The sequence below is a fragment of the Coregonus lavaretus genome, assembly GCF_964263955.1.
Source record: "Coregonus lavaretus genome assembly, chromosome: 11".
Lineage (NCBI taxonomy): Eukaryota > Metazoa > Chordata > Actinopteri > Salmoniformes > Salmonidae > Coregonus > Coregonus lavaretus.
Window position 1 is genome coordinate 11,753,329 of NC_139998.1, and position 22,308 is coordinate 11,775,636.

General features: G+C 43.3%; 1 protein-coding gene across 1 annotated transcript in view; it reads left to right on the plus strand.

Moving 5' to 3' along the window:
* The window catches only part of LOC311136809 (carbohydrate sulfotransferase 8-like), a gene marked incomplete at both ends in the record, with an annotated part of 63,300 nt that extends 47,004 nt beyond the window's left edge, over positions 1–16,296 (plus strand). The window contains 3 exons of the mRNA XM_084171090.1: positions 14,677–14,717; positions 14,895–15,304; positions 15,588–16,296. Coding sequence (XP_084027216.1) covers positions 14,677–14,717; positions 14,895–15,304; positions 15,588–16,296 — 1,160 coding nt within the window. The remainder of the gene's footprint in view (positions 1–14,676; positions 14,718–14,894; positions 15,305–15,587) is intronic.
* Between the last annotated feature and the right edge of the window lie 6,012 nt (positions 16,297–22,308).

Genomic DNA, 22,308 nt, shown 5'->3' on the forward strand with positions numbered 1-22,308 from the left:
TTCAAGATTGTTTTGATCACGCGGACTGGGATATGTTCCGGGTAGCTTGAAAAAATAATTTTGACGAATACACTGAAATGGTGACTGAGTTTATCAGGAAATGTATAGGTGATGTTGTGCCCACTGTGACTATTAAAACCTACCCTAACCAGAAACCGTGGATAGATGGCAGCATTCGCGCAAAACTGAAAGCGCGAACCACCGCATTTAACCATGGCAAGGTGACGGAATATGGCAGAATACAAACAGTGTAGCTACTCACTCCGCAAGGCAATTAAACTGGCAAAACATCAGTATAGAGACAAAGTGGAGTCGCAATGCAACGGCTCAGACACGAGACATATGAGGCAGGGTCTATAGACAATCACGGACTACAAAAGGAATACCAGCCACGTCGCCGACACCAACGTCTTGCTTCCAGACAAGCTAAACACCTTCTTCGCCCACATTGAGGATAACACAGTGTCACAGACGACGCCCACTACCAAGGACTGTGGCCTCTCCTTCTCCGTGGCCGACGTGAGTAAGACATTTAAGCATGTTAACCCCCGGAAGGCTGCCGGCCCAGACGGCATCCCTAGCCGTGTCCTCAGAGCATGCGCAGACCAGCTGGCTAGTGTGTTTACGGACATATTCAATCTCTCCCTTTCCCAGTCTTCTGTTCCCACATGCTTCAAGATGGCCACCATTGTTCCTGTACCCAAGAAAGCAAAGGTAACTGAACTAAATGACTATCGCCCCGTAGCACTCACCTCTGTCATCATTAAGTGCTTTGAGAGACTAGTCAATGATCATATCACCTCTACCTTACCTGTCACCCTAGACCCACTTCAATTTGCTTACCGCCACAATAGATCCACAGACGATGCAATTGCCATCACACTGCACACTGCCCTATCCCATCTGGACAAGAGGAATACCTATGTAAGAATGCTGTTCATTGACTATAGCTCTGCATTCAACACCATAGTACCCTCCAAGCTCATCATTAAGCTCGAGGCCCTGGGTCTGAACCCCGCCCTGTGCAACTGGGTCCTGGACTTCCTGACGGGCCGCCCCCAGGTGGTGAAGGTAGGAAACAACATCTCCACTTCGCTGATCCTCAACACTGGGGCCCCACAAGGGTGCATGCTCAGCCCCCTCCTGTACTCCCTGTTCACTCATGACTGCTTGGCCAAGCACGCCTCCAACTCAATCATCAAGTTTGCAGACGACACAACGGTAGTAGGCTTGATTACCAACAATGACGAGACCGCCTACAGGGAGGAGGTGAGAGCTCTGGGAGTGTGGTGCCAGGAAAATAACCTCTCACTCAACGTCAACAAAACAAAGGAAATTATTGTGGACTTCAGGAAACAGCAGAGGGTGCACCCCCCTATCCACATCGACAGGACCGCAGTGGAGAAGGTGGAAAGCTTCAAATTCCTTGGCGTACACATCACTGACAAACTGAAATGGTCCGCCCACGCAGACAGTGTGGTGAAGAAGGCGCAACAGAGCCTCTTCAACCTAAGGAGGCTGAAGATATTTGGCTTGGCACCTAAAACCCTCACAAACATTTACAGATGCACAATTGAGAGCATCCTGTCGGGCTTTATCACCGCCTGGTACGGCAACTGCACCGCCCGCAACCGCAGGGCTCTCCAGAGGGTGGTGCTGTCTGCCGAACGCATTACCGGGGCCAAACTACCCACCCTCCAAGACACCTACAGCATCCGATGTCACAGGAAGGCCAAAAAGATCATCAAGAACATCAACCACCCGAGCCACTGCTTGTTCACCCCGCTATCATCCAGAAGGCGTGGTCAGCACAGGTGCATCAAAGCTGGGACCGAGAGAATGAAAAACAGCTTCTATCTCAAGGCCATCAGACTGTTAAATAGCAATCACTAGCACATTAGAGGCTGCTGCTGCCTATTGAAATCACTGTCCACTTTAAGAAATGGAACACTAGTCACTTTAATAATGTTTACATATCTTGCACCACTCATCTCATATGTATATACTGTATTCTATTCTATAATATTCTACTGTATCTTAGTCCATGCCGCTCTGTCATTGCTTGTCCATATATGTATATATTCTTAAATTCCATTGCTTACTAGATTTGTGTGGATTGGGTATATGTTGTGAATTCTTAGATATTACTTGTTAGATATTACTGCACTGTAGAAGCACAAGCATTTCACTACACCCGCAATAACATCTGCTAAACACGTGTATGTGACAAATAACATTTGATTTGATTTGTTTTGATGATAAGTGTTTGATGTGATTTTTCCATTGCATTTGCATTGTTGTCAGAGTGTACCATGTACCTGAGTACCAGGTTATTAGAGACATTTAAATGTTTACATTTTCGTCATTTAGCAGATGCTCTAATCCAGAGCGATTTACAAATTGATGCATTCACCTTATGATAGCCAGTGGGACAACCACTTTACAATATATCAATTTTCTTCTTTTTTTTTGGGGGGTAGAAGGATTACTTTTATCCTATCCCAGGTATTCCTTAAAGAGGTGGGGTTTCAAGTGTCTCCGGAAGGTGGTGAGTGACTCCGCTGTCCTGGCGTCGTGAGGGAGCTTGTTCCACCATTGGGGTGCCAGAGCAGCGAACAGTTTTGACTGGACTGAGCGGGAACTGTGCTTCCGCAGAGGTAGGGGGGCCAGTAGGCCAGAGATGGATGAACGCAATGCCCTCGTTTGGGTGTAGGGACTGATCAGAGCCTGAAGGTACGGAGGTGCCGTTCCCCTCACAGCTCCGTAGGCAAGCACCATGGTCTTGTAGCAGATGCAGCCTTCAACTGGAAGCCAGTGGAGTGTGTGGAGGAGCGGGGTGATCCTTGGTGATCCTTAGTGAGTTGGGTACTACTAGTCCAAAGTGCATAAAAGTAGATTACCATGACTCAACGGTCACGTAGAATTTGTGTGTGTGTGTGTGTGTGTGTGTGTATCTGCACCAGTGGAGGCTCCTCAGAAGAGGAAGGGGAGGACCATCCTCCTCAGTGAACTCATAAAAAAAAAAAAGTGAAATATTTTTAAAAAGTTATCCTTTTTAGATAAAACTATACAAAATATATTCAAAATGTCACGCGTAGATGCGAAAAGGAATACAACGAGCTGTTTGTATATTGTATGAAAGTGAACTGTTTGCATGTGATCAAGGGTGTATTCATTCATTCCGCCAATTCTGTTGAAAAACGTTTCTTAAATGTAAGCAAACAGAACGAAACGGGGATAAACATACCTGAATTTGTCCAATAAAAACTATTGTTTTCAACTGTTGGACTAATGATTACACCCTAGATCAGCTAGATGCAGGCAAGAGTGTGCAAGGTGGTATTGAATGTGTCATTGTCTGTCCATGTGTTAGTCTGTCACCTCAAATCTTTCTCTGGACCTGTGTGCACCTACGTTCTAGACTTTCATTCATAGGCTAGGTAGCAACCTCTTGATGATTATAGGGAAAATGTTAGTATCATGTAGTAGCCTAAACCTATCGATGTTACATTGAGCTGGGTGAATGGAATATGAATGACAGTCATCCAAAATGCTGTAATAGAAATTAGGCCATGCACATTAAAAAAAAAAAGGTCCTCCCTCATCTTAAACGGCACCGACCGCCACTGATCTGCACGAGTGTCTTTGTGTGTCTGTACAAGTGAATACTCTTGAACCGACATCCCCCCATACAGTTTGAGTCTATGGAGTTGTGCTGTCCTTTCTTGCTCAGTGGTGAGAGAGAAGATGAAGAGTGAATACAGTTAGTCAACTCAACAAATTAGTTGTTGTAATTACATTTGTTAGGAAACGGGGTAACTTATATTTTTCAAGTTGAAACAATTACACTGTTTTACAGTAGATTTGAATCGAGAGAGTAGTTAGTATGGTGAGGATTAAAAAGCGCAGAGTGCAGAGTTATCGACGTTACTCAGAGAGTCTGTTTGTAGACTGACAGTGGAGAGACCTTAGACAGGTGGTCTAAATCTGGTTCTTGCCTGGGAAGTAAGTAATTGGCCCTTCAGCTCAGCCCCTCACCACACACACACACAGTCACACACACAGTCTCACACACACACACAAAGTAAATATAATAATAATATAACATATGACATTTAGCAGACACTTTTATCCAAAGCGACTTACAGTCATGCGTGCATACATTTTACGTATGGGTGGCCTCGGGAATCTAACCCACAATCCTGGCGTTGCAAGTGCCATGTTCTACAAACTGAGCCAGAGTACAAACACACACACACAAACACACAGTCACACACAGTACAAGCACACACACACACAATACAAGCACACAAACACACAGTCACACACAGTACCAACACACACACACATACACACAGTACACAAACACCCCTCGCTCTCAGTCCGTCACCAGCAGCAGGCCTCCACAGCTCTGGCATATAATCGATCCTGTGATGACCCTGTGTAGGTCAGTGTGATGGCATTGACACAACTCTCCTGTCCTCCCCGCTGACACATGCCATCAGTCAGGTCTAGGGTTGAATGGCCCGGTTACCAGGATTTACCGCCCAAAACCACTCCCTTTTCCCGGGATAAATGACTGTAAGAAACCGGTAAATTATAACAGCATGTTGTGAAATGGAACTGTTAAATTATATGTGATGTCTAAATCTGGCTTCTCTACAGCCTGTTCATGATGAATCATCAACGCTCAGGGTGGGGACAGACAGCCTATCTCAGTATGGTACGCAGTTCACAATGCATGTAGACCTATCATCTCATCATGGTAACTTTTTTTCTTGTGACAGGTAGGCCTGCATTTGCTGCAGCATAGTCTATGCTACAGTAATATGAAGACTGAATGCGAGTCTAATTTACACATCTCCATCTGGCTTTTGGGGGTCACCTTATTTTTTTATTGTAAAGATTTGTATTTATTTATTGCAGCTGCAGAGTTTTAAAACAGCCTATTACTAGAATATCATTGCTTTAAATCAGTGCACGCGCAAGCACTCTCTCACAGTCTTTCTCTCTCTCCATCAACTCCATTCAAATTGCATCCAAAATAGATAATCCAGTTCTACATCGATAAAAGCCCTATATATATAGATGTCCTAGCCTACCTCAGGTAATCAATTCAATGCAGTAGTAGCCTTATATTTAGCTAATTAATGATGGGTTATGCATAATAAGCTTCTTATTTATAGCCTCGGTCTCTTGCGCAATACGCACGCACCTGTGCTCCCTCTCCTTCTAAAAAAAAAACGCTCCTTAGCTCTTGGAGTCTCATGCAGGAAAAACTAGACTAGAATAGCTTGCTGGACATACTTTTTTTAGCATTTCTTATACCAATAGACTTCAAAAAGGGACGCAAGCTCTTGTTTGCTGAATGTTAAATACTGCAGCCAATAGAACGGGTAGTTTGAAAGAAGAGCGAACGCGCGATGGCGGTAGGCTATGGCAGTTATTTATTCAGACCAATAACCATTCAATCTTCCTGAAGAGAAGTGAAAGTCTTCTGCATTTAATTCTAGTCCTATATTATTCAAGAATGTCATTAGAATGATGAGGATAAAGGAAACTGAACGTATTTAATTTAACTGTTGAAAGAGAGGAAGGAATGAAGCAACAACACAGAGAGAAATAGGAAGGAGGTTAATAACATTAGGGGAAATATTGTAAAAGGTATACATGCGTCAGCCTACTTACGAATTGTACCAATAGGCCCTATTATATTTCAAAATGAAAATCTAATTTGCTAGCATATACTTGTAACTTTGTAGGCCGCATGTGCTGCACCAGAATTGCATGTTCTCTCCCTACTTTATTATGGTTTGAACGATGTGCGTAATTACAGTCCAGTAATACAGTTCACACTCAAAAAGATGAGCCTACTGGAGCTAGTTTCATTTATTTATCCAAGAGAGCATATAGCTAGCTACATCTATGGGCTTTTATGTTGTGCGTAATGTGCAGTAGCCTACATCATATACAGTGGGGAGAACAAGTATTTGATACACTGCCGATTTTGCAGGTTTTCCTACTTACAAAGCATGTAGAGGTCTGTATCATAGGTACACTTCAACTGTGAGAGACGGAATCTAAAACAAAAATCCAGAAAATCACATTGTATGATTTTTAAGTAATTAATTTGCATTTTATTGCATGACATAAGTATTTGATACATCAGAAAAGCAGAATTTAGTATTTGGTACAGAAACCTTTGTTTGCAATTACAGAGATCATACGTTTCCTGTAGGTCTTGACCAGGTTTGCACACACTGCAGCAGGGATTTTGGCCCACTCCTCCATACAGACCTTCTCCAGATCCTTCAGGTTTCGCGGCTGTCGCTGGGCAATACGGACTTTCAGCTCCCTCCAATGATTTTCTATTTGGTTCCGGTCTGGAGACTGGCTAGGCCACTCCAGGACCTTGAGATGCTTCTTACGGAGCCACTCCTTAGTTGCCCCGGCTGTGTGTTTCGGGTCGTTGTCATGCTGGAAGACCCAGCCACGACCCATCTTCAATGCTCTTACTGAGGGAAGGGGGTTGTTGGCCAAGATCTCGCAATACATGGCCCCATCCATCCTCCCCTCAATACGGTGCAGTCGTCCTGTCCCCTTTGCACAAAAGCATCCCCAAAGAATGATGTTTCCACCTCCATGCTTAACGGTTGGTGTTACGAACCCCATGGCTTTAAATGTCTAGGGTGGATGGACAAGAGACCCGTAACATAATTCATGCAAATTAGAATCGTGACATGAAACAGTGAGAACAAAAACTACACGACAACCATAAACTACCGTCAAACATAAAATGTTTATTTTTGAACACACGGTAAAGGTTTGGGAAAAAGGGCTGAGCAGGACCCAATAAATGAAACCGTAGTGTAAAAAAAACCTAAACTGATCTTGCCTGCCTCAACAACCACTAAGCTACTGCTAATCATACAAAAATACAGTGGGTGGTCCGCTCAGGTCTAACTAGTGTTTTTAGACAGTTTTCTTCCTACGGGTAATGTATGCCCAAGGGCAACTTGCTTAAATTCCCCTTTTCCCAGAAACACACAACAAAGTTCCCAAACAGAGTAACCAGCAAATGAGTGAGTACACAAAACACAGGACACCACAGTATCCATACTCACATACGGAAATAGTCTCTAACAACAAACACAACTGACCGGCTTTTAAACAATGGGATGTGTGATTGAAAAACCAGAAACAGGTGGTGCAATGCAGAGGAATGTCCACTGATTGGTCCACCTCAGCAATCAGCAGACACCCCAACGACCACCAATCAGGAACATACAGGACACCTGTGAATAGGGCAGAAGGAGAGGAAAAACACAAAAAGACACAGGATACCTGTATCCGTAACAGTTGGGATGGTGTTCTTGGGGTTGTACTCATCCTTCTTCTTCCTCCAAACACGGTGAGTGGAGTTTAGACCAAAAAGCTATATTTTTGTCTCATCAGACCACATGACCTTCTCCCATTCCTCCTCTGGATCATCCAGATGGTCATTGGCAAACTTCAGACGGGTCTGGACATGCGCTGGCTTGAGCAGGGGGACCTTGCGTGAGCTGCAGGATTTTAATCCATGACGGCGTAGTGTGTTACAAATGGTTTTCTTTGAGACTGTGGTCCCAGCGCTCTTCAGGTCATTGACCAGGTCCTGCCGTGTAGTTCTGGGCTGATCCCTCACCTTCCTCATGATCATTGATGCCCCACGAGGTGAGATCTTGCATGGAGCCCCAGACCGAGGGTGATTGACCGTCATCTTGAACTTCTTCCATTTTCTAATCATTGCGCCAACAGTTGTTGCCTTCTCACCAAGCTGCTTGCCTATTGTCCTGTAGCCCATCCCAGCCTTGTGCAGGTCTACAATTTTATCCCTGATGTCCTTACACAGCTCTCTGGTCTTGGCCATTGTGGAGAGGTTGGAGTCTGTTTGATTGAGTGTGTGGACAGGTGTCTTTTATACAGGTAACGAGTTCAAACAGGTGCAGTTAATACAGGTAATGAGTGGAGAACAGGAGGGCTTCTTAAAGAAAAACTAACAGGTCTGTGAGAGCTGGAATTCTTACTGGTTGGTAGGTGATCAAATACTTATGTCATGCAATAAAATGCAAATTAATTACTTAAAATCCATACAATGTGATTATCTGGATTTTTGTTTTAGATTCCGTCTCTCACAATTGAAGTGTACCTATGATAAAAATTACAGACCTCTACATGCTTTGTAAGTAGGAAAACCTGCAAAATCGGCAGTGTATCAAATACTTGTTCTCCCCACTGTATGTATTGGATAACGGCACAATCATTTGGCCTTTTTTGGGCTTGGGCTCATTAAATGTCATTAATGTAGGGTTCATAAAATGTATTTAATGTATGGCTCATCAGGATCAGGTAGCATCAGGCTTGAATTTTTTTATCAACGCTCTAATCAAATCCACACTTAGGACTATTTACATGCTTTATAATGCTTTTGAATGACACTTCCAGTTTTGGCGAGAAATACCGGGTTACCCGGGAGAAAAGCTATTTATTCTTGGGATGGAACATTTGTAAAATATTCAACCCTAGTCAGGTCGCTCCCCTCTCGTAATCTCCATCATAGGCAGGCCAGGGTCGTTAGGCCAGTGTCTGTCTGTCTGAGTGTGTGCGTACGTGGAGCTAAGCTCCAGACAGAAAAGTGATGTTTAGGTTTACAGTTGCGGCTGTGAGTGTGATTGCCAGAGAGACATGCGAGAGTCAACCCTGAAATTAAGGAAGGGGACTGATGGTGGTGTGTGGTGGAATTTGTATTGTATTAGGATCCCCATTGGCTGTTGCAAAAGCAGCAGCTACTCTTCCTGGGGTCCACACAAAACATGACATAATAGACAATAGCTCAAAAAAAAGAAAAAAAAAAAAAGGACAGAACTACTTAAATTAAAAACATTTTTTTTTTTTACAAAAGGCATACGTAGCCTACATATCAATACATACACACAAACTATCTAGGTCAAATAGGGGAGAGGCGTTGTGCCGTGAGGTGTTTCTTTATCTGTTTTTTGAAACCAGGTTTGCTATTTATTTGAGCAATATGAGATGGAACAGAGTTCCATGTAATAATGGCTCTATATAATACTGTACGCTTTCTTGAATTTGTTCTGGATTTGGGGACTGTGAAAAGACCCCTGGTGGCATGTCTGATGGGGTAAGTGTGTGTGTCAGAGCTGTGTGTATGTTGACTAAGCAAACAATTAGGGATTTTCAACACAATGTGGTATGTGTGGGTAGGAAGTGGTTATTAGGCAGGCAGCAGGTGCATGCTTTACAATCTTCCCTAAATAGATACAGTATGTAAACACTACAGTAATAGACCTTACTACCAGTAGGTTTCCCAGATATGTGAAGAGGAAAAACTGAACATATGCCATTGAGGGCTATTACTTAGACAACCAACACAAGGGCAATTGACATAACCAGTAATTAGCATTAATGTATGCCTTTGTTAGCCTTATTCATTTGCAATACGTTATTTTATAATGCTAAAAACATATCCCCTCATACAGTTGATCGTTTATTTACTTTTCCTTTATCATGCCAAACTCAGTCAGATATTGTCCCTTAGAAGTCAGGGTAAGAAGTGGTTGACCTCTTGAGAGGAGGAGAGATTCTTCATGGCTCTTCTGACACTGCAGCCATCAGAAAGCAGTAACCTTCAGTATTAAGATGATCCCAGGGCAACTACTGTGAAGCCATCTGGATCCCCCATTACCTCTGGTACATACAAATTAGCAGACACTCTGTGTTTGTGTGTGTGTTCTAGTAAGGAATGGCAAGGTTCTCATTGTTATGTGGAGTATCAGTCACCCCCCGTGGAGCAGCCCAATAGCCCTGCATTTATTTAGATTTCTTGTAGGTGCCTAGTGCTATCGAGCAGTAACACAATATTGAGTACTTGTTTTTGAAATAGTTCATGAGAAATTAAGCACAGTGTCATTATACAGTCTAGATGCAACATTACATGTATCATTACATGAATGTATTTAAAATGTAGCCTGCGCTGTAGTTACTGTAGTTCTCACAAGCAACATCTCTAATGTCCATGTGATGTCTTGAACATCTGCTATGGTGACTAATTATGTTTTCTGATGTATTCATCCATCTCTTGGGTGTCTACTTCCCTCCCCCAAAAAATATGTGTTATTTTATGATGGATTATCAACACAATGTGAAAGACATTTCACATTGTTCTGTCTTCTGTGCATCCCTTGACTGATGTCAAACTGTCTAGTGACTCAGTCCCCTGTAATGAATCATGTTTTCTGTTTGACTGGTTTTCAGTTCTGCTCAAATACATTGTATTCGGAAAGTATTCAGACCCCTTGACTTTTTCCACATTTTGTTACATTACAGCCTTATTCTAAAATGGATTAAACAACTTTTTTTCCTCATCAATCTACACACAGTAGTACCCAATAATGACAAAGCAAAAACAGGTTTGTAGAAATTGTTGCTAATTTATTAAAAATTAAAAACACATACCTTATTTACATACAGTGAGGAGAACAACTATTTGATACACTGCCGATTTTGCAGGTTTTCCTACTTACAAAGCATGTAGAGGTCTGTAATTTTTATCATAGGTACACTTCAACTGTGAGAGACGGAATCTAAAACAAAAATCCAGAAAATCACATTGTATGATTTTTAAGTAATTAATTTGCATTTTATTGCATGACATAAGTATTTGATCACCTAACAACCAGTAAGAATTCCGGCTCTCACAGACCTGTTCGTTTTTCTTTAAGAAGCCCTCCTGTTCTCCACTCATTACCTGTATTAACTGCACCTGTTTGAACTCGTTACCTGTATAAAAGACAACTGTCCACACACTCAATCAAACAGACTCCAACCTCTCCACAATGGCCAAGACCAGAGAGCTGTGTAAGGACATCAGGGATAAAATTGTAGACCTGCACAAGGCTGGGATGGGCTACAGGACAATAGGCAAGCAGCTTGGTGAGAAGGCAACAACTGTTGGCGCAATGATTAGAAAATGGAAAAAGTTCAAGATGACGGTCAATCACCCTCGGTCTGGTGCTCCATGCAAGATCTCACCTTGTGGGACATCAATGATCATGAGGAAGGTGAGGGATCAGCCCAGAACTACACGGCAGGACCTGGTCAATGACCTGAAGAGAGCTGGGACCACAGTCTCAAAGAAAACCATTAGTAACACACTACGCCGTCATGGATTAAAATCCTGCAGCGCACGCAAGGTCCCCCTGCTCAAGCCAGCGCATGTCCAGGCCCGTCTGAAGTTTGCCAATGACCATCTGGATGATCCAGAGGAGGAATGGGAGAAGGTCATGTGGTCTGATGAGACAAAAATATAGCTTTTTGGTCTAAACTCCACTCGCCGTGTTTGGAGGAAGAAGAAGGATGAGTACAACCCCAAGAACACCATCCCAACCGTGAAGCATGGAGGTGGAAACATCATTATTTGGGGATGCTTTTCTGCAAAGGGGCAGGACGACTGCACCGTATTGAGGGGAGGATGGATGGGGCCATGTATCGCGAGATCTTGACCAACAACCTCCTTCCCTCAGTAAGAGCATTGAAGATGGGTCGTGGCTGGGTTTTCCAGCATGACAACGACCTGAAACACACAGCCAGGGCAACTAAGGAGTGGCTCCGTAAGAAGCATCTCAAGGTCCTGGAGTGGCCTAGCCAGTCTCCAGACCTGAACCCAATAGAAAATCTTTGGAGGGAGCTGAAAGTCCGTATTGCCCAGCGACAGCCGCGAAACCTGAAGGATCTGGAGAAGGTCTGTATGGAGGAGTGGGCCAAAATCCCTGCTGCAGTGTGTACAAACCTGGTCAAGACCTACAGGAAACGTATGATCTCTGTAATTGCAAACAAAGGTTTCTGTACCAAATATTAAGTTCTGCTTTTCTGATGTATCAAATACTTATGTAATGCAATAAAATGCAAATTAATTACTTAAAAATCATACAATGTGATTTTCGGATTTTTGTTTTAGATTCCGTCTCTCACAGTTGAAGTGTACCTATGAGACAAATTACAGACCTCTACATGCTTTGTAAGTAGGAAAATCTGCAAAATCGGCAGTGTATCAAATACTTGTTCTCCCCACTGTAAGTATTTAGACCCTTTGCTATGAGATTTGAAATTGAGCTCAGGTACATCCTGTTTCCATTGATCATCCTTGAGATATTTCTACAACTTGATTGGAGTCCACCTGTGGTTAATTCAATTGATTGGACATGATTTGGAAAGGCACACACCTGTCTATATAAGGTCCCACAGTTGACAGTGCATGTCGGAGCAAAAACCAAGCCATGAGGTAGAAGGAATTGTCTGTAGAGCGCCGAGACAGGATTGTGTCGAGACACAGATCTGGGGAAGGGTAGCAAAAACGTTCTGCAGCATTGAAGGTCCCCAAGAACACAGTGGCCTCCATCATTCTTAAATGGAAGAAGTTTGGAACCACCAAGAGAACCTTCCAGAAGGACAACCATCTCTGCAGCACTCCAGCAATCAGGCCTTTTTGGTAAAGTGGCCAGACGGAAGCCACTCCTCAGTAAAAGGCATGGTGGAGCATGGTGGTGGCAGCATCATGCTGTGGGGATTATTTTCAGCAGCAGGGACTGGGAGACTAGTCAGGATTGAGGGAAAGATGAACGGAGCAAAGTACAGAGAAATCCCTGATGAAAACCTGCTCCAGAGCGCTCAGGACCTCAGACTGGGGCGAAGGTTCACCTTCCAACAGGACAACGACCCTAAGCACAAAGCCAAGACAATGCAGGAGTGGCTTCAGGACAAGTCACTGAATGTCCTTGAGTGGCCCAGCCAGAGCCCAGACTTGAACCCGATCGCACATCTCTGGAGAGACCTGAAAATAGCTGTGCAGCGACGCTCCCCATCCAACCCGACAGTGCTTGAGGATATGCAGAGAAGAATGAGAGAAACTCCCCAATACAGGTGTGCCAAGCTTGTAGCGTCATACCCAAGAAGACTTGAGGCTGTAATCGCTGTCAAAGGCGCTTCAACAAAGTACTTAGTAAAGGGTCTGAGTACTTATGTAAATGTGATGCTGCCACCACCATGCTTCACCATAGGGATGGTGCCAGGTTTCCTCCAGATGTGATGCTTGGCATTCAGGCCAAAGAGTTGAATCTTGGTTTCATCAGACCACAGAATCTTGTTTCTCATACTCTGATAGTCTTTAGGTGCCTTTTGGCAAACTCCAAGTGGACTGTCGTCCTTTTACTGAGGAGTGGCTTCCGTCTGGCCACTCTACCATAAAGGCCTGATTGGTGGAGTGCTGCAGAGATGGTTGTCCTTCTGGAAGGTTCTCCCATCTCCACAGAGGAACTCTGGAGCTCTGTCAGAGTGACCATCGGCTTCTTTGTCACCTCCCTGACCAAGGCCCTTCTCCCCTGATTGCTCAGTTTGGCCGGGCGGCCATCTCTAGGAAGAGTCTTGGTGGTTCCAAACTTCTTCCATTTAAGAGTGATTGAGGCCACTGTGTTCTTGGGGACCTTCAATGCTGCAGACATTTTTTGGTACCCTTCCCCAGATCTGTGCCTCGACACAATCCTATCTCGGAGCTCTACGGACAATTCCTTCGACCTCATGGCTTGGTTTTTGCTCTGACATGTACTGTCAACTGTGGGACCTTACATAGACAGGTGTGTGCCTTTCCAAATCATGTCCAATCAATTGAATTTACCACAGGTGGACTCCAATTAAGTTGTAGAAACATCTCAAGGATGATCAATGGAAACAGGATGCACCTGAGTTCAATTTCGAGTCTCATAGCAAAGGATATAAATACTTATGTAAATAAGGTATCTTTTTTTAAATACATTTGCAAACATTTCTAAAAACCTGTTTTCGCTTTGTCATTATGGGGTATTGTGTGTAGATTGCTTATTTATTTAATCAATTTTAGAATAAGGCTGTAACGTAACAAAATGTGGAAAAAGTCAAGGGGTCTGAATACTTTCCGAAGGCACTGTATATTTTGTGATGACAAAGCATATTTTTGGCATCACCACTCCCCAGTCCTGTAACAATTCCTGTCCTATTATGCGTAGTCACATTTCCCAGTCTAAAGAATATCACTTGGCAACGCACACAAACACAGACACACACCTTGCCTCTATCAAAAACCTAATCTTGGGATAAAATGGACTCTTCTCCTATATCACCATCGGTAATCAACACCATCTCTCTTGATAACTATTTCAGCTCGGCTGGAGAAACTTGTTACCAGCAAAGGACTTTTTGTAATATGTAATGTAGGATTCTCTCTCTCTCTTGCTCTCTCTCTCTCTTTCTCTCTCTCTCTCTTTCTCTCTCTTTCTCTCTCTCTCTTTCTCTCTATTTCTCTCTCTTTCTCTCTCTCTCTTTCTATCTCTCTCTCTTTCTATCTCTCTCTCTTTCTCTCTCTCTCTTTCTCTCTCTTTCTCTCTCTCTCTCTCTCTATCTCTCTCTCTTTCTATCTCTCTCTCTTTCTATCTCTCTCTCTTTCTCTCTCTTTCTCTATCTCTCTCTCTCTCTCTCTCTCTCTCTCTCTCTCTCTCTCTCTCTCTCTCTCTCTCTCTCTCTCTCTCTCTCTTTCTTTTTCTCTCTCTCTCTCTCTCTCTCTCTCTTTCTTTTTCTCTCTCTCTCTAGGTGCAAAGTTGATGGTTGCTCCAATGTGGCCCATTCAAAAGGTATGATTATTGTATCAGATCAGATTACATTAAACTCACTGAGCCTCTGTTAGCTCAGTTCACTCAAAATAATGTAATGGCACCATCTTGTGGATTCCTGAGAAACAAGCACTATATTCATCTTCTGTAAAGTTGAGCTTCTGTTAACAATTGTTCCATGTGCTCTGTGTGCCACAGGAGCAGTCCTTTGACAGTGCAGTCGTTATGGGCATCGACCTGGGTGGAGGTTTCCATGGAGCACCAGGGGTAGAGATGTCCTCTTACCCCAGCCTCCCTATTCCTAGCCCCAGACAACCTCCAGCCTTCCAGTGGCTGCCCCACCCAGCCACCCCAACCTCTGGGAACCAGCAGGCTGAGAGCACCAGGCAACCGCTCACCAAACGCCACAGGAAGCTGCTGTTAAAGAGCGGGTCTGTAACCCCTAGTGGTGTCCGCTCTGGTGAGGAGGACCGTCGGCTACAGGGCCTGGCGCAAACCCAGGCATCCCGCCGCCAACTGCTGAGGGAGGTCTGTGCCAAATACCAGCCGGGCATCACCAAGCGCCCCGTGTCCCGCCGGCAGGTGTCCCGCGTCTACGTGGAGGACAGGTGTTGTAACTCTAGTGGTTAATTTCATTGAGAATTACCTACAGATATTATTAACAGTACATGTAAATACAGTACATGACTTACATGTATAATTGTATTTCATTGCAATTCATGTTCAGGGCTGATCTAGAGGTCCCCCCGTCCATGTAATTTAATTCATTGTGATCTAAAAGGCAGAGCTGATCCGAAATCAGGATTCCTACTCTCAGATGCTAGATACATACAGGATACAGCCCCAGATAACTATTAATATATTTCTGTTGTATTGGTTAATTAATAATAGGTCAGGCCTGCTGTACTGTGAGGTGCCCAAAGCTGGCTGCTCCAACTGGAAGCGGGTGCTGATGGTCCTGGGCGGCAGCGCCACCTCCACGCACGTCATCGCCCACGACAATGCCCACTATGCCAACCAGCTCCGCCGACTAGACGCCTACGACCAGGCGGGCGTGGCCAAGCGCCTCCGCTCCTACACCAAGGTCCTCTTCGTACGGGAGCCCTTCGAGAGGCTTGTGTCGGCCTTCCGCGACAAGTTCGAGAGCCCGAACTCGTACTACCACCCGGTGTTCGGCCGGCCCATCATCTCCCGGTACCGGGCCAATGCCTCGCGCACCGCCCTAAGGACCGGCGCCGGGGTCACCTTCAGAGAGTTTGTCCAGTACCTGTTAGATGTGAGACGGCCCGTGGGCATGGACATCCACTGGGAGCCGGTCAGCCAGCTCTGCAGCCCCTGCCTGCTGCACTATGATTTCATTGGGAAGTTCGAGAGCCTGAAGGAGGAGGCCAACTTCCTGCTACAGAGCATCGGGGCGCCTAGCAACCTAACTTTCCCTGACTTTAAAGACAGGAACCCAAAGGCAGAAAGGACTTCCTCCACCATCACCCAGAGATACTTTGAGCAATTGAACTCCACAGAGAGACAGAGGGCCTATGACTTTTATTACATGGATTATCTGATGTTTAACTACCCCAAGCCCTTTAAAGACCTGTACTGAGGTACTGGCTGGATTGCCAGGTTGAGATTAATATGAACACTACGGAAGAGATTATTATCCTGTGGGACTTGAATAAGCACTACAGGCACATTCATGTGAAGGATTATTTTTACGGGTCTTATTTACAAATGGCTAAAATTATGATTTCATGTGATTACTTTGGGCATAGGTTGTAGGCCTACAGGTTTTTGTTATAAAGCTTTGTATAGTGTGTCAAATGCATTTTTTATTGATTGGCAGACCAGTGACTTCTATGAAGTGACCTTGGGTTAAGAATTAATGATCTGTTAATTGTGTAATTCTTACAGCATTGTTATGTGAAGGTATACTTTTTGGTCATCTTCAATCATGTGTATTCTTATTCTGCAGTAAGTTTATGAAAAGAAGGGAAAGAGAGAAGCTAGATACAGTTGAAGTCGGAGGTTTACATACACTTAGGTTGGAGTCATTAAAACTCATTTTTCAACCACTCCACACATTTCTTGTTAACAAACTACAGTTTTGGCAAGTCGGTTAGGACATCTACTTTGTGCATGACACAAGTCATTTTTCCAACAATTGTTTAAAGACAGATTATTTAACTTATAATTCACTGTATCACAATTCCAGTGGGTCAGAAGTTTACATACACTAAGTTGACTGTGCCTTTAAACAGCTTGGAAAATTCCAGAAAATTATGTCATGGCTTTAGAAGCTTCTGATAGGCTAATTGACATCATTTGAGTCAATTGGAGGTGTACCTGTGGATGTATTTCAAGGCCTACCTTCAAACTCAGTGCCTCTTTGCTTGACATCATGGGAAAATCAAAAGAAATCAGCCAAGACCTCAGAATTTTTTTTTAGACCTCCACAAGTCTGGTTCATCCTTGGGAGCAATTTCCAAATGCCTGAAGGTACCACGTTCATCTGTACAAACAATAGTACGCAAGTATAAACACCATGAGACCACACAGCCGTCATACCACTCAGGAAGGAGCCGCGTTCTGTCTCCTAGAGATGAACGTACTTTGGTGCGAAAAGTGCAAATCAATCCCAGAACAGCAAAGGACCTTGTGAAGATGCTGGAGGAAACAGGTACAAAAGTATCTACAGTAAAACGAGTCCTATATCGACATAACCTGAAAGGCCGCTCAGCAAGGAAGAAGCCACTGCTCCAAAACCGTCATAAAAAAGCCAGACTACGGTTTGCAACTGCAGATGGGGACAAAGATCGTACTTTTTGGAGAAACGTCCTCTGGTCTGATGAAACAAAAATATAACTGTTTGGCCATAATGACCATTGTTATGTTTGGAGGAAAAAGGGGGTTGCTTGCAAGCCGAAGAACACCATCCCAACCGTGAAGCACGGGTGAGGCAACATCATGCTGTGGGGGTGCTTTGCTGCAGGAGGGACTGGTGTACTTCACAAAATAGATGGCATCATGAGGAAGGAAAATTATGTGGATATATTGAAGCAACATCTCAAGACATCAGTTAAAGCTTGGTCGCAAATGGGTCTTCCAAATGGACAATGACCCCAAGCATACTTCCAAAGTTGTGGCAAAATGGCTTAAGGACAACAAAGTCAAAGTATTGGAGTGGCCATTACAAGGCCCTGACCTCAATCCTATAGAAAATGTGTGGGCAGAACTGAAAATGCGTGTGCGAGCAAGGAGGCCTGCAAACTGGACTCAGTTACACCAGCTCTGTCAGGAGGATTGGGCCAAAATTCACCCAACTTATTGTGGGAAGCTTGTGGAAGGCTACCCGAAACGTTTGACCCAAGTTAAACAATTTAAAGGCAATGCTACCAAATACTAATTGAGTGTATGTAAACTTCTGACCCACTGGGAATTTGATGAAAGAAATAAAAGCTTAAATAAATCATTCTCTCTACTATTATTCTGACATTTCACATTCTTAAAATAAAGTGGTGATCCTAACTGACTTAAAACAGGGAATTTTTACTAGGATTAAATATCAGGAATTGTGAAAAACTGAGTTTAAATGTATTTGGCTAAGGTGTATGTAAACTTCCGACTTCAACTGTATACTCTCCCAAAGCAAAGACTAGTGTTTGTAGATACTGTAACAGATTTCACAGCTACTGTCTACTGATGAGAAATAGCACACATTTCTTAGACAATTTGAATATAATTAAATTTGATTTCAAAACCACACTTGCTCTTGGGGTATTTATGTATTTTACATACAGTACATGAAATAGACTTGTTACAGTATATTACTCAAATACAGAAACACATGAAATAAGGGACAGGAAAAATATATCAACGCAGGTTTCTTAAACTATGGGTCGGGACCCAAAGTGGGCCTTGGGCATGTGAGAGGTAGGTCGCGAGTTATGAGAATGAATCTATAATCACACACTATTTCTTCTTAATTTGGGTCGTTGGAGGGCATTTTGGGTCATGGGAAGACAGTCAATTAATCATTTGGGTCTCGAGCTGAAAAAGACTCCCTGAATAGAGGAGTAAATAGTGCAATTACATTTACATTTTAGTCATTTAGCAGACACTCTTATCCAGAGCGACTTACAGTTAGTGAGTGCATACATTTTTCATACTGGCCCCCCGTGGGAAACGAACTCACAACCCTGGTGTTGCAAGCGCTATGCTCTACCAACTGAGCTACACGGGGCCCCGTGTAGCTCAGTTGGTATGTTGTTTCATTGCATATAGCCTTCCAGATCTATCTGATGGTAAATTATCTTTGAATCTGTTGGCAATTTATATTGAAACAGATATGATTTAGGTTTTGGGTAATTATATGGGCCTCATGTTACAATACAAATGATTACACTGTAAAGAGTGAACGTACAATTGTTCTACATGTCTGTGCAGAAGTGTTCCATCTACAAACATGATTTTATATCCTATCCTTAACACTGCCAATTTACATGTTCATTTTCATTTGTTTGGGTTTTCAAGCGCCGTTACTATGAATAAATGTTTAGTAATTAAATAAAAACATGTATCTGTTTTTCCAGGTCTGGTTTTAGGAAAAGTGACAAATGTTAAAATTTCCTCCACTTCAAATTACAAATTTGACACTTTATTTATCTAATCCGAGTGGCGCAGCGGTCTAAGGCACTGCATCGCAGTGCTTGAGGCGTCCCTACAGACCCCCTGGTTCGATTCCAGGCTGTATCACAACTGGCCGTGATTGGGAGTCCCATAGGGCGGCGCACAATTGGCCCAGCGTCATCTGGGTTTGGCTGGTGTAGGCCGTCATTGTAAATAAGAATTTGTTCTTAACTGAATTGCCTAGTTAAATAAAGGTTAAAAAAAAAAAAGATTTGTCATGTCTCATTCCCCTGGCCTGTGGGCCACTCTTAGCCCCCCTCCCCCTTTGTCTCTCATCAGGCCGGGGCCCCCAGGCACAGTGTCAGGAAGGGAGCAGGGGTGGGGCACTCTTACCCCCGATTCAGAGGACTCATCAGAACCATAGATGGACACAGTTTGGCCAATTGAGACAAACATTGGCACATGGATGCTAATTAATTGGTTTCACTCTTCTGAACAGTAATAGATCTATGTACCACATCGAAAGTTTTTCATTATTCCTTGTCTGAGTCAGTGTAAGGTTATCAACTAAGTTTGAAGGTTCAGGGTTATAATTTAACTTAATTATCATTAAAACTGTTGGTGGTATGTTGCGAATCTGCCTTAGATCAGAGCATAGGAAATTAGATTAGATATTTATACTGAACAAAAATATAAACGCAATATGCAACAATTTCAAAGATTTTGCTGAGTTACAGTTCATATAAGGAAATCAGTCAATTGAAATAAATGAATTAGGCCCTAATCTATGGATTTCACGACTGGGCAGGGGAGCAGTCATGGGTTGGCCTGGCCCACCCACTTGAAAGCCAGGCCGACCCACTGGGGAGCCAGGCCCAGACAATCAGAATGAGTTTTTCCCTACAAAAGGGCTTTATTACAGACAGAAATACTCCTCAGCACCCCCCCCCCCCCCTCCCTTCCCTCTTCTGACAATCCCGCAGGTGAAGAAGCCAGCTGTGGAGGTCCTGGGCTGGCATGGTTACACATGGTCTGCGGTTGTGAGGTCGGTTGGACGTACTGCCAAATTATCTAAAATGACGTTGGAGGTGGCTTATGGTAGAGAAATGAACATTCAATTGTCTGCCAACAGCTCTGGTGGACATTCCTGCAGTCAGCGTGCCAATTGCATGCTCCCTCAAAACTTGACAGCTGTGGCATTGTGTTGTGTTGTGTGACAAAACTGCACATTTTAGAGTGGCCTTTTATTGTCCCCAGCACAAGGTGCACCTGTGTAATGGTCATGCTGTTTAAAAAGCTTCTTGATATGCCACACCTGTCAGGTAGATGGATTATCTTGACAAAATATAAAATGCTCACTAACAGGGTTGTACACAAATTTGTGCAAAACATGAGAGAAATAAGCTTTTTGTGCCAATGGAAAATTTCTGGGATCTTTTATTTCAGCTTATGAAACATGGGACCAACACTTTACATGTTGCGTTTATGACTTCAAAAATGAGACGGTTAATTTTCTTTATTTGAAGATGAACTCTTTGGACATAAAGACAACTGAGCTGCTTCTTCTCTTTCCACATCCTTCTCATATCAGACACTCAGCATAACATTCATAAATTAAGAAAATTAACTGCCAATGCCTGAGGTGACTTTGCCAGCTATTTAAATCTGCAAATTCACAACATCTTTCCCATATTTAATCTAATTGAACTAACTGCAGGGTTTCTATAATTAGAAAAAATGGCAAATGGCACCCTATTCCTATAGTGCACCACTTTTGACTACAGTCCTATAGGCGCTGGTCAAAAGTAGTCACTATCTAGGGAATAGGGTGTAATTTGGAACAGAGCCAGAATCAAGTCCTTGTGTTGGTTTTTACTACAGCAGAGGAAGACACATGCACAGCATCATCCTGGGGCAAAAACAAATGGAAGAGGAGGATTTAACACAGGAGTCTTAGTATCAAACAGACATTGTGTGTATTGCTCTATTTCCTTGGTTGATTTAACTGATGAAGAGAATGACTTTCATGTAAAAATGAACAAGGAAATTATCAAAGCAATGTATTTTATGTCCATCCCATCCTCCTCACCCATAGCTTCATACCAGAGGGAAAGCATTGGGTAATGCTTGAAATGGTTCACAGTTAGGCTAGCCTACGTATATTTTTAAGGTCCATTTTTGTGCCGGACAGTATTTTGCAGTGTGCTCTCAATATGGTCTGTCTTGGATCCTTAGAATATGAATAAAATGGGGGGGGGGGGGGGGGGGGGGGGGGGCAACTTTAGGATTCGTAATCTGATTACTTTCAGTTACTGTTGGATTACTTTTCCCTTAAGAGGCATTATAAGAAAAAAAGGATCCACTAAACACATATGGTGTGTCATCATAGTGGTCTCTGACTTGTGGTCAGACATGCTCAGGATTACAATAGTGTTGCTGGTAAAGTAACACATTCGTTTTTTGTAATCAGATTACATGTAACTGATGTAATCCCCAACCCTGACAGTTAATGTCTAAAGCACTGGTGCAAAAATGGACATTACAGCTTTTGGACTCTTTCTGCGCAATGGAACGCAAAGTGGTGACCATATGGCTAGATCACGCCCTGCAAGCGCTCAGGGCAAACATCTCCATCTACTAGAGCGCAATTACTGAAATGGCGCATTTTGCCGAAAGCGAGTTTTGCAATGGCATAATGCATGACGATAGACGTCATTTGGTTTAAATGCCAGTTAGATGTTAAAATATAAACTATTGGGGAGAGAGACGAGAACACTACAGGACTGAAAGGATCTGCGGGCGCCCTGTCTGTGCGACAGTTTTATTTAAGAGCCTATCATTTTATAGTTTTATGGACATTCACAGTATCCCTTTAGTAGACATTTTATCAACAAGTTAGATGTATGTTTTTTAGGACGAATGTAGCCAATTTTCACACTACTAAATCCGGTGAGTGAATTATGACACTCATCTGATAGGGGGCAAGATT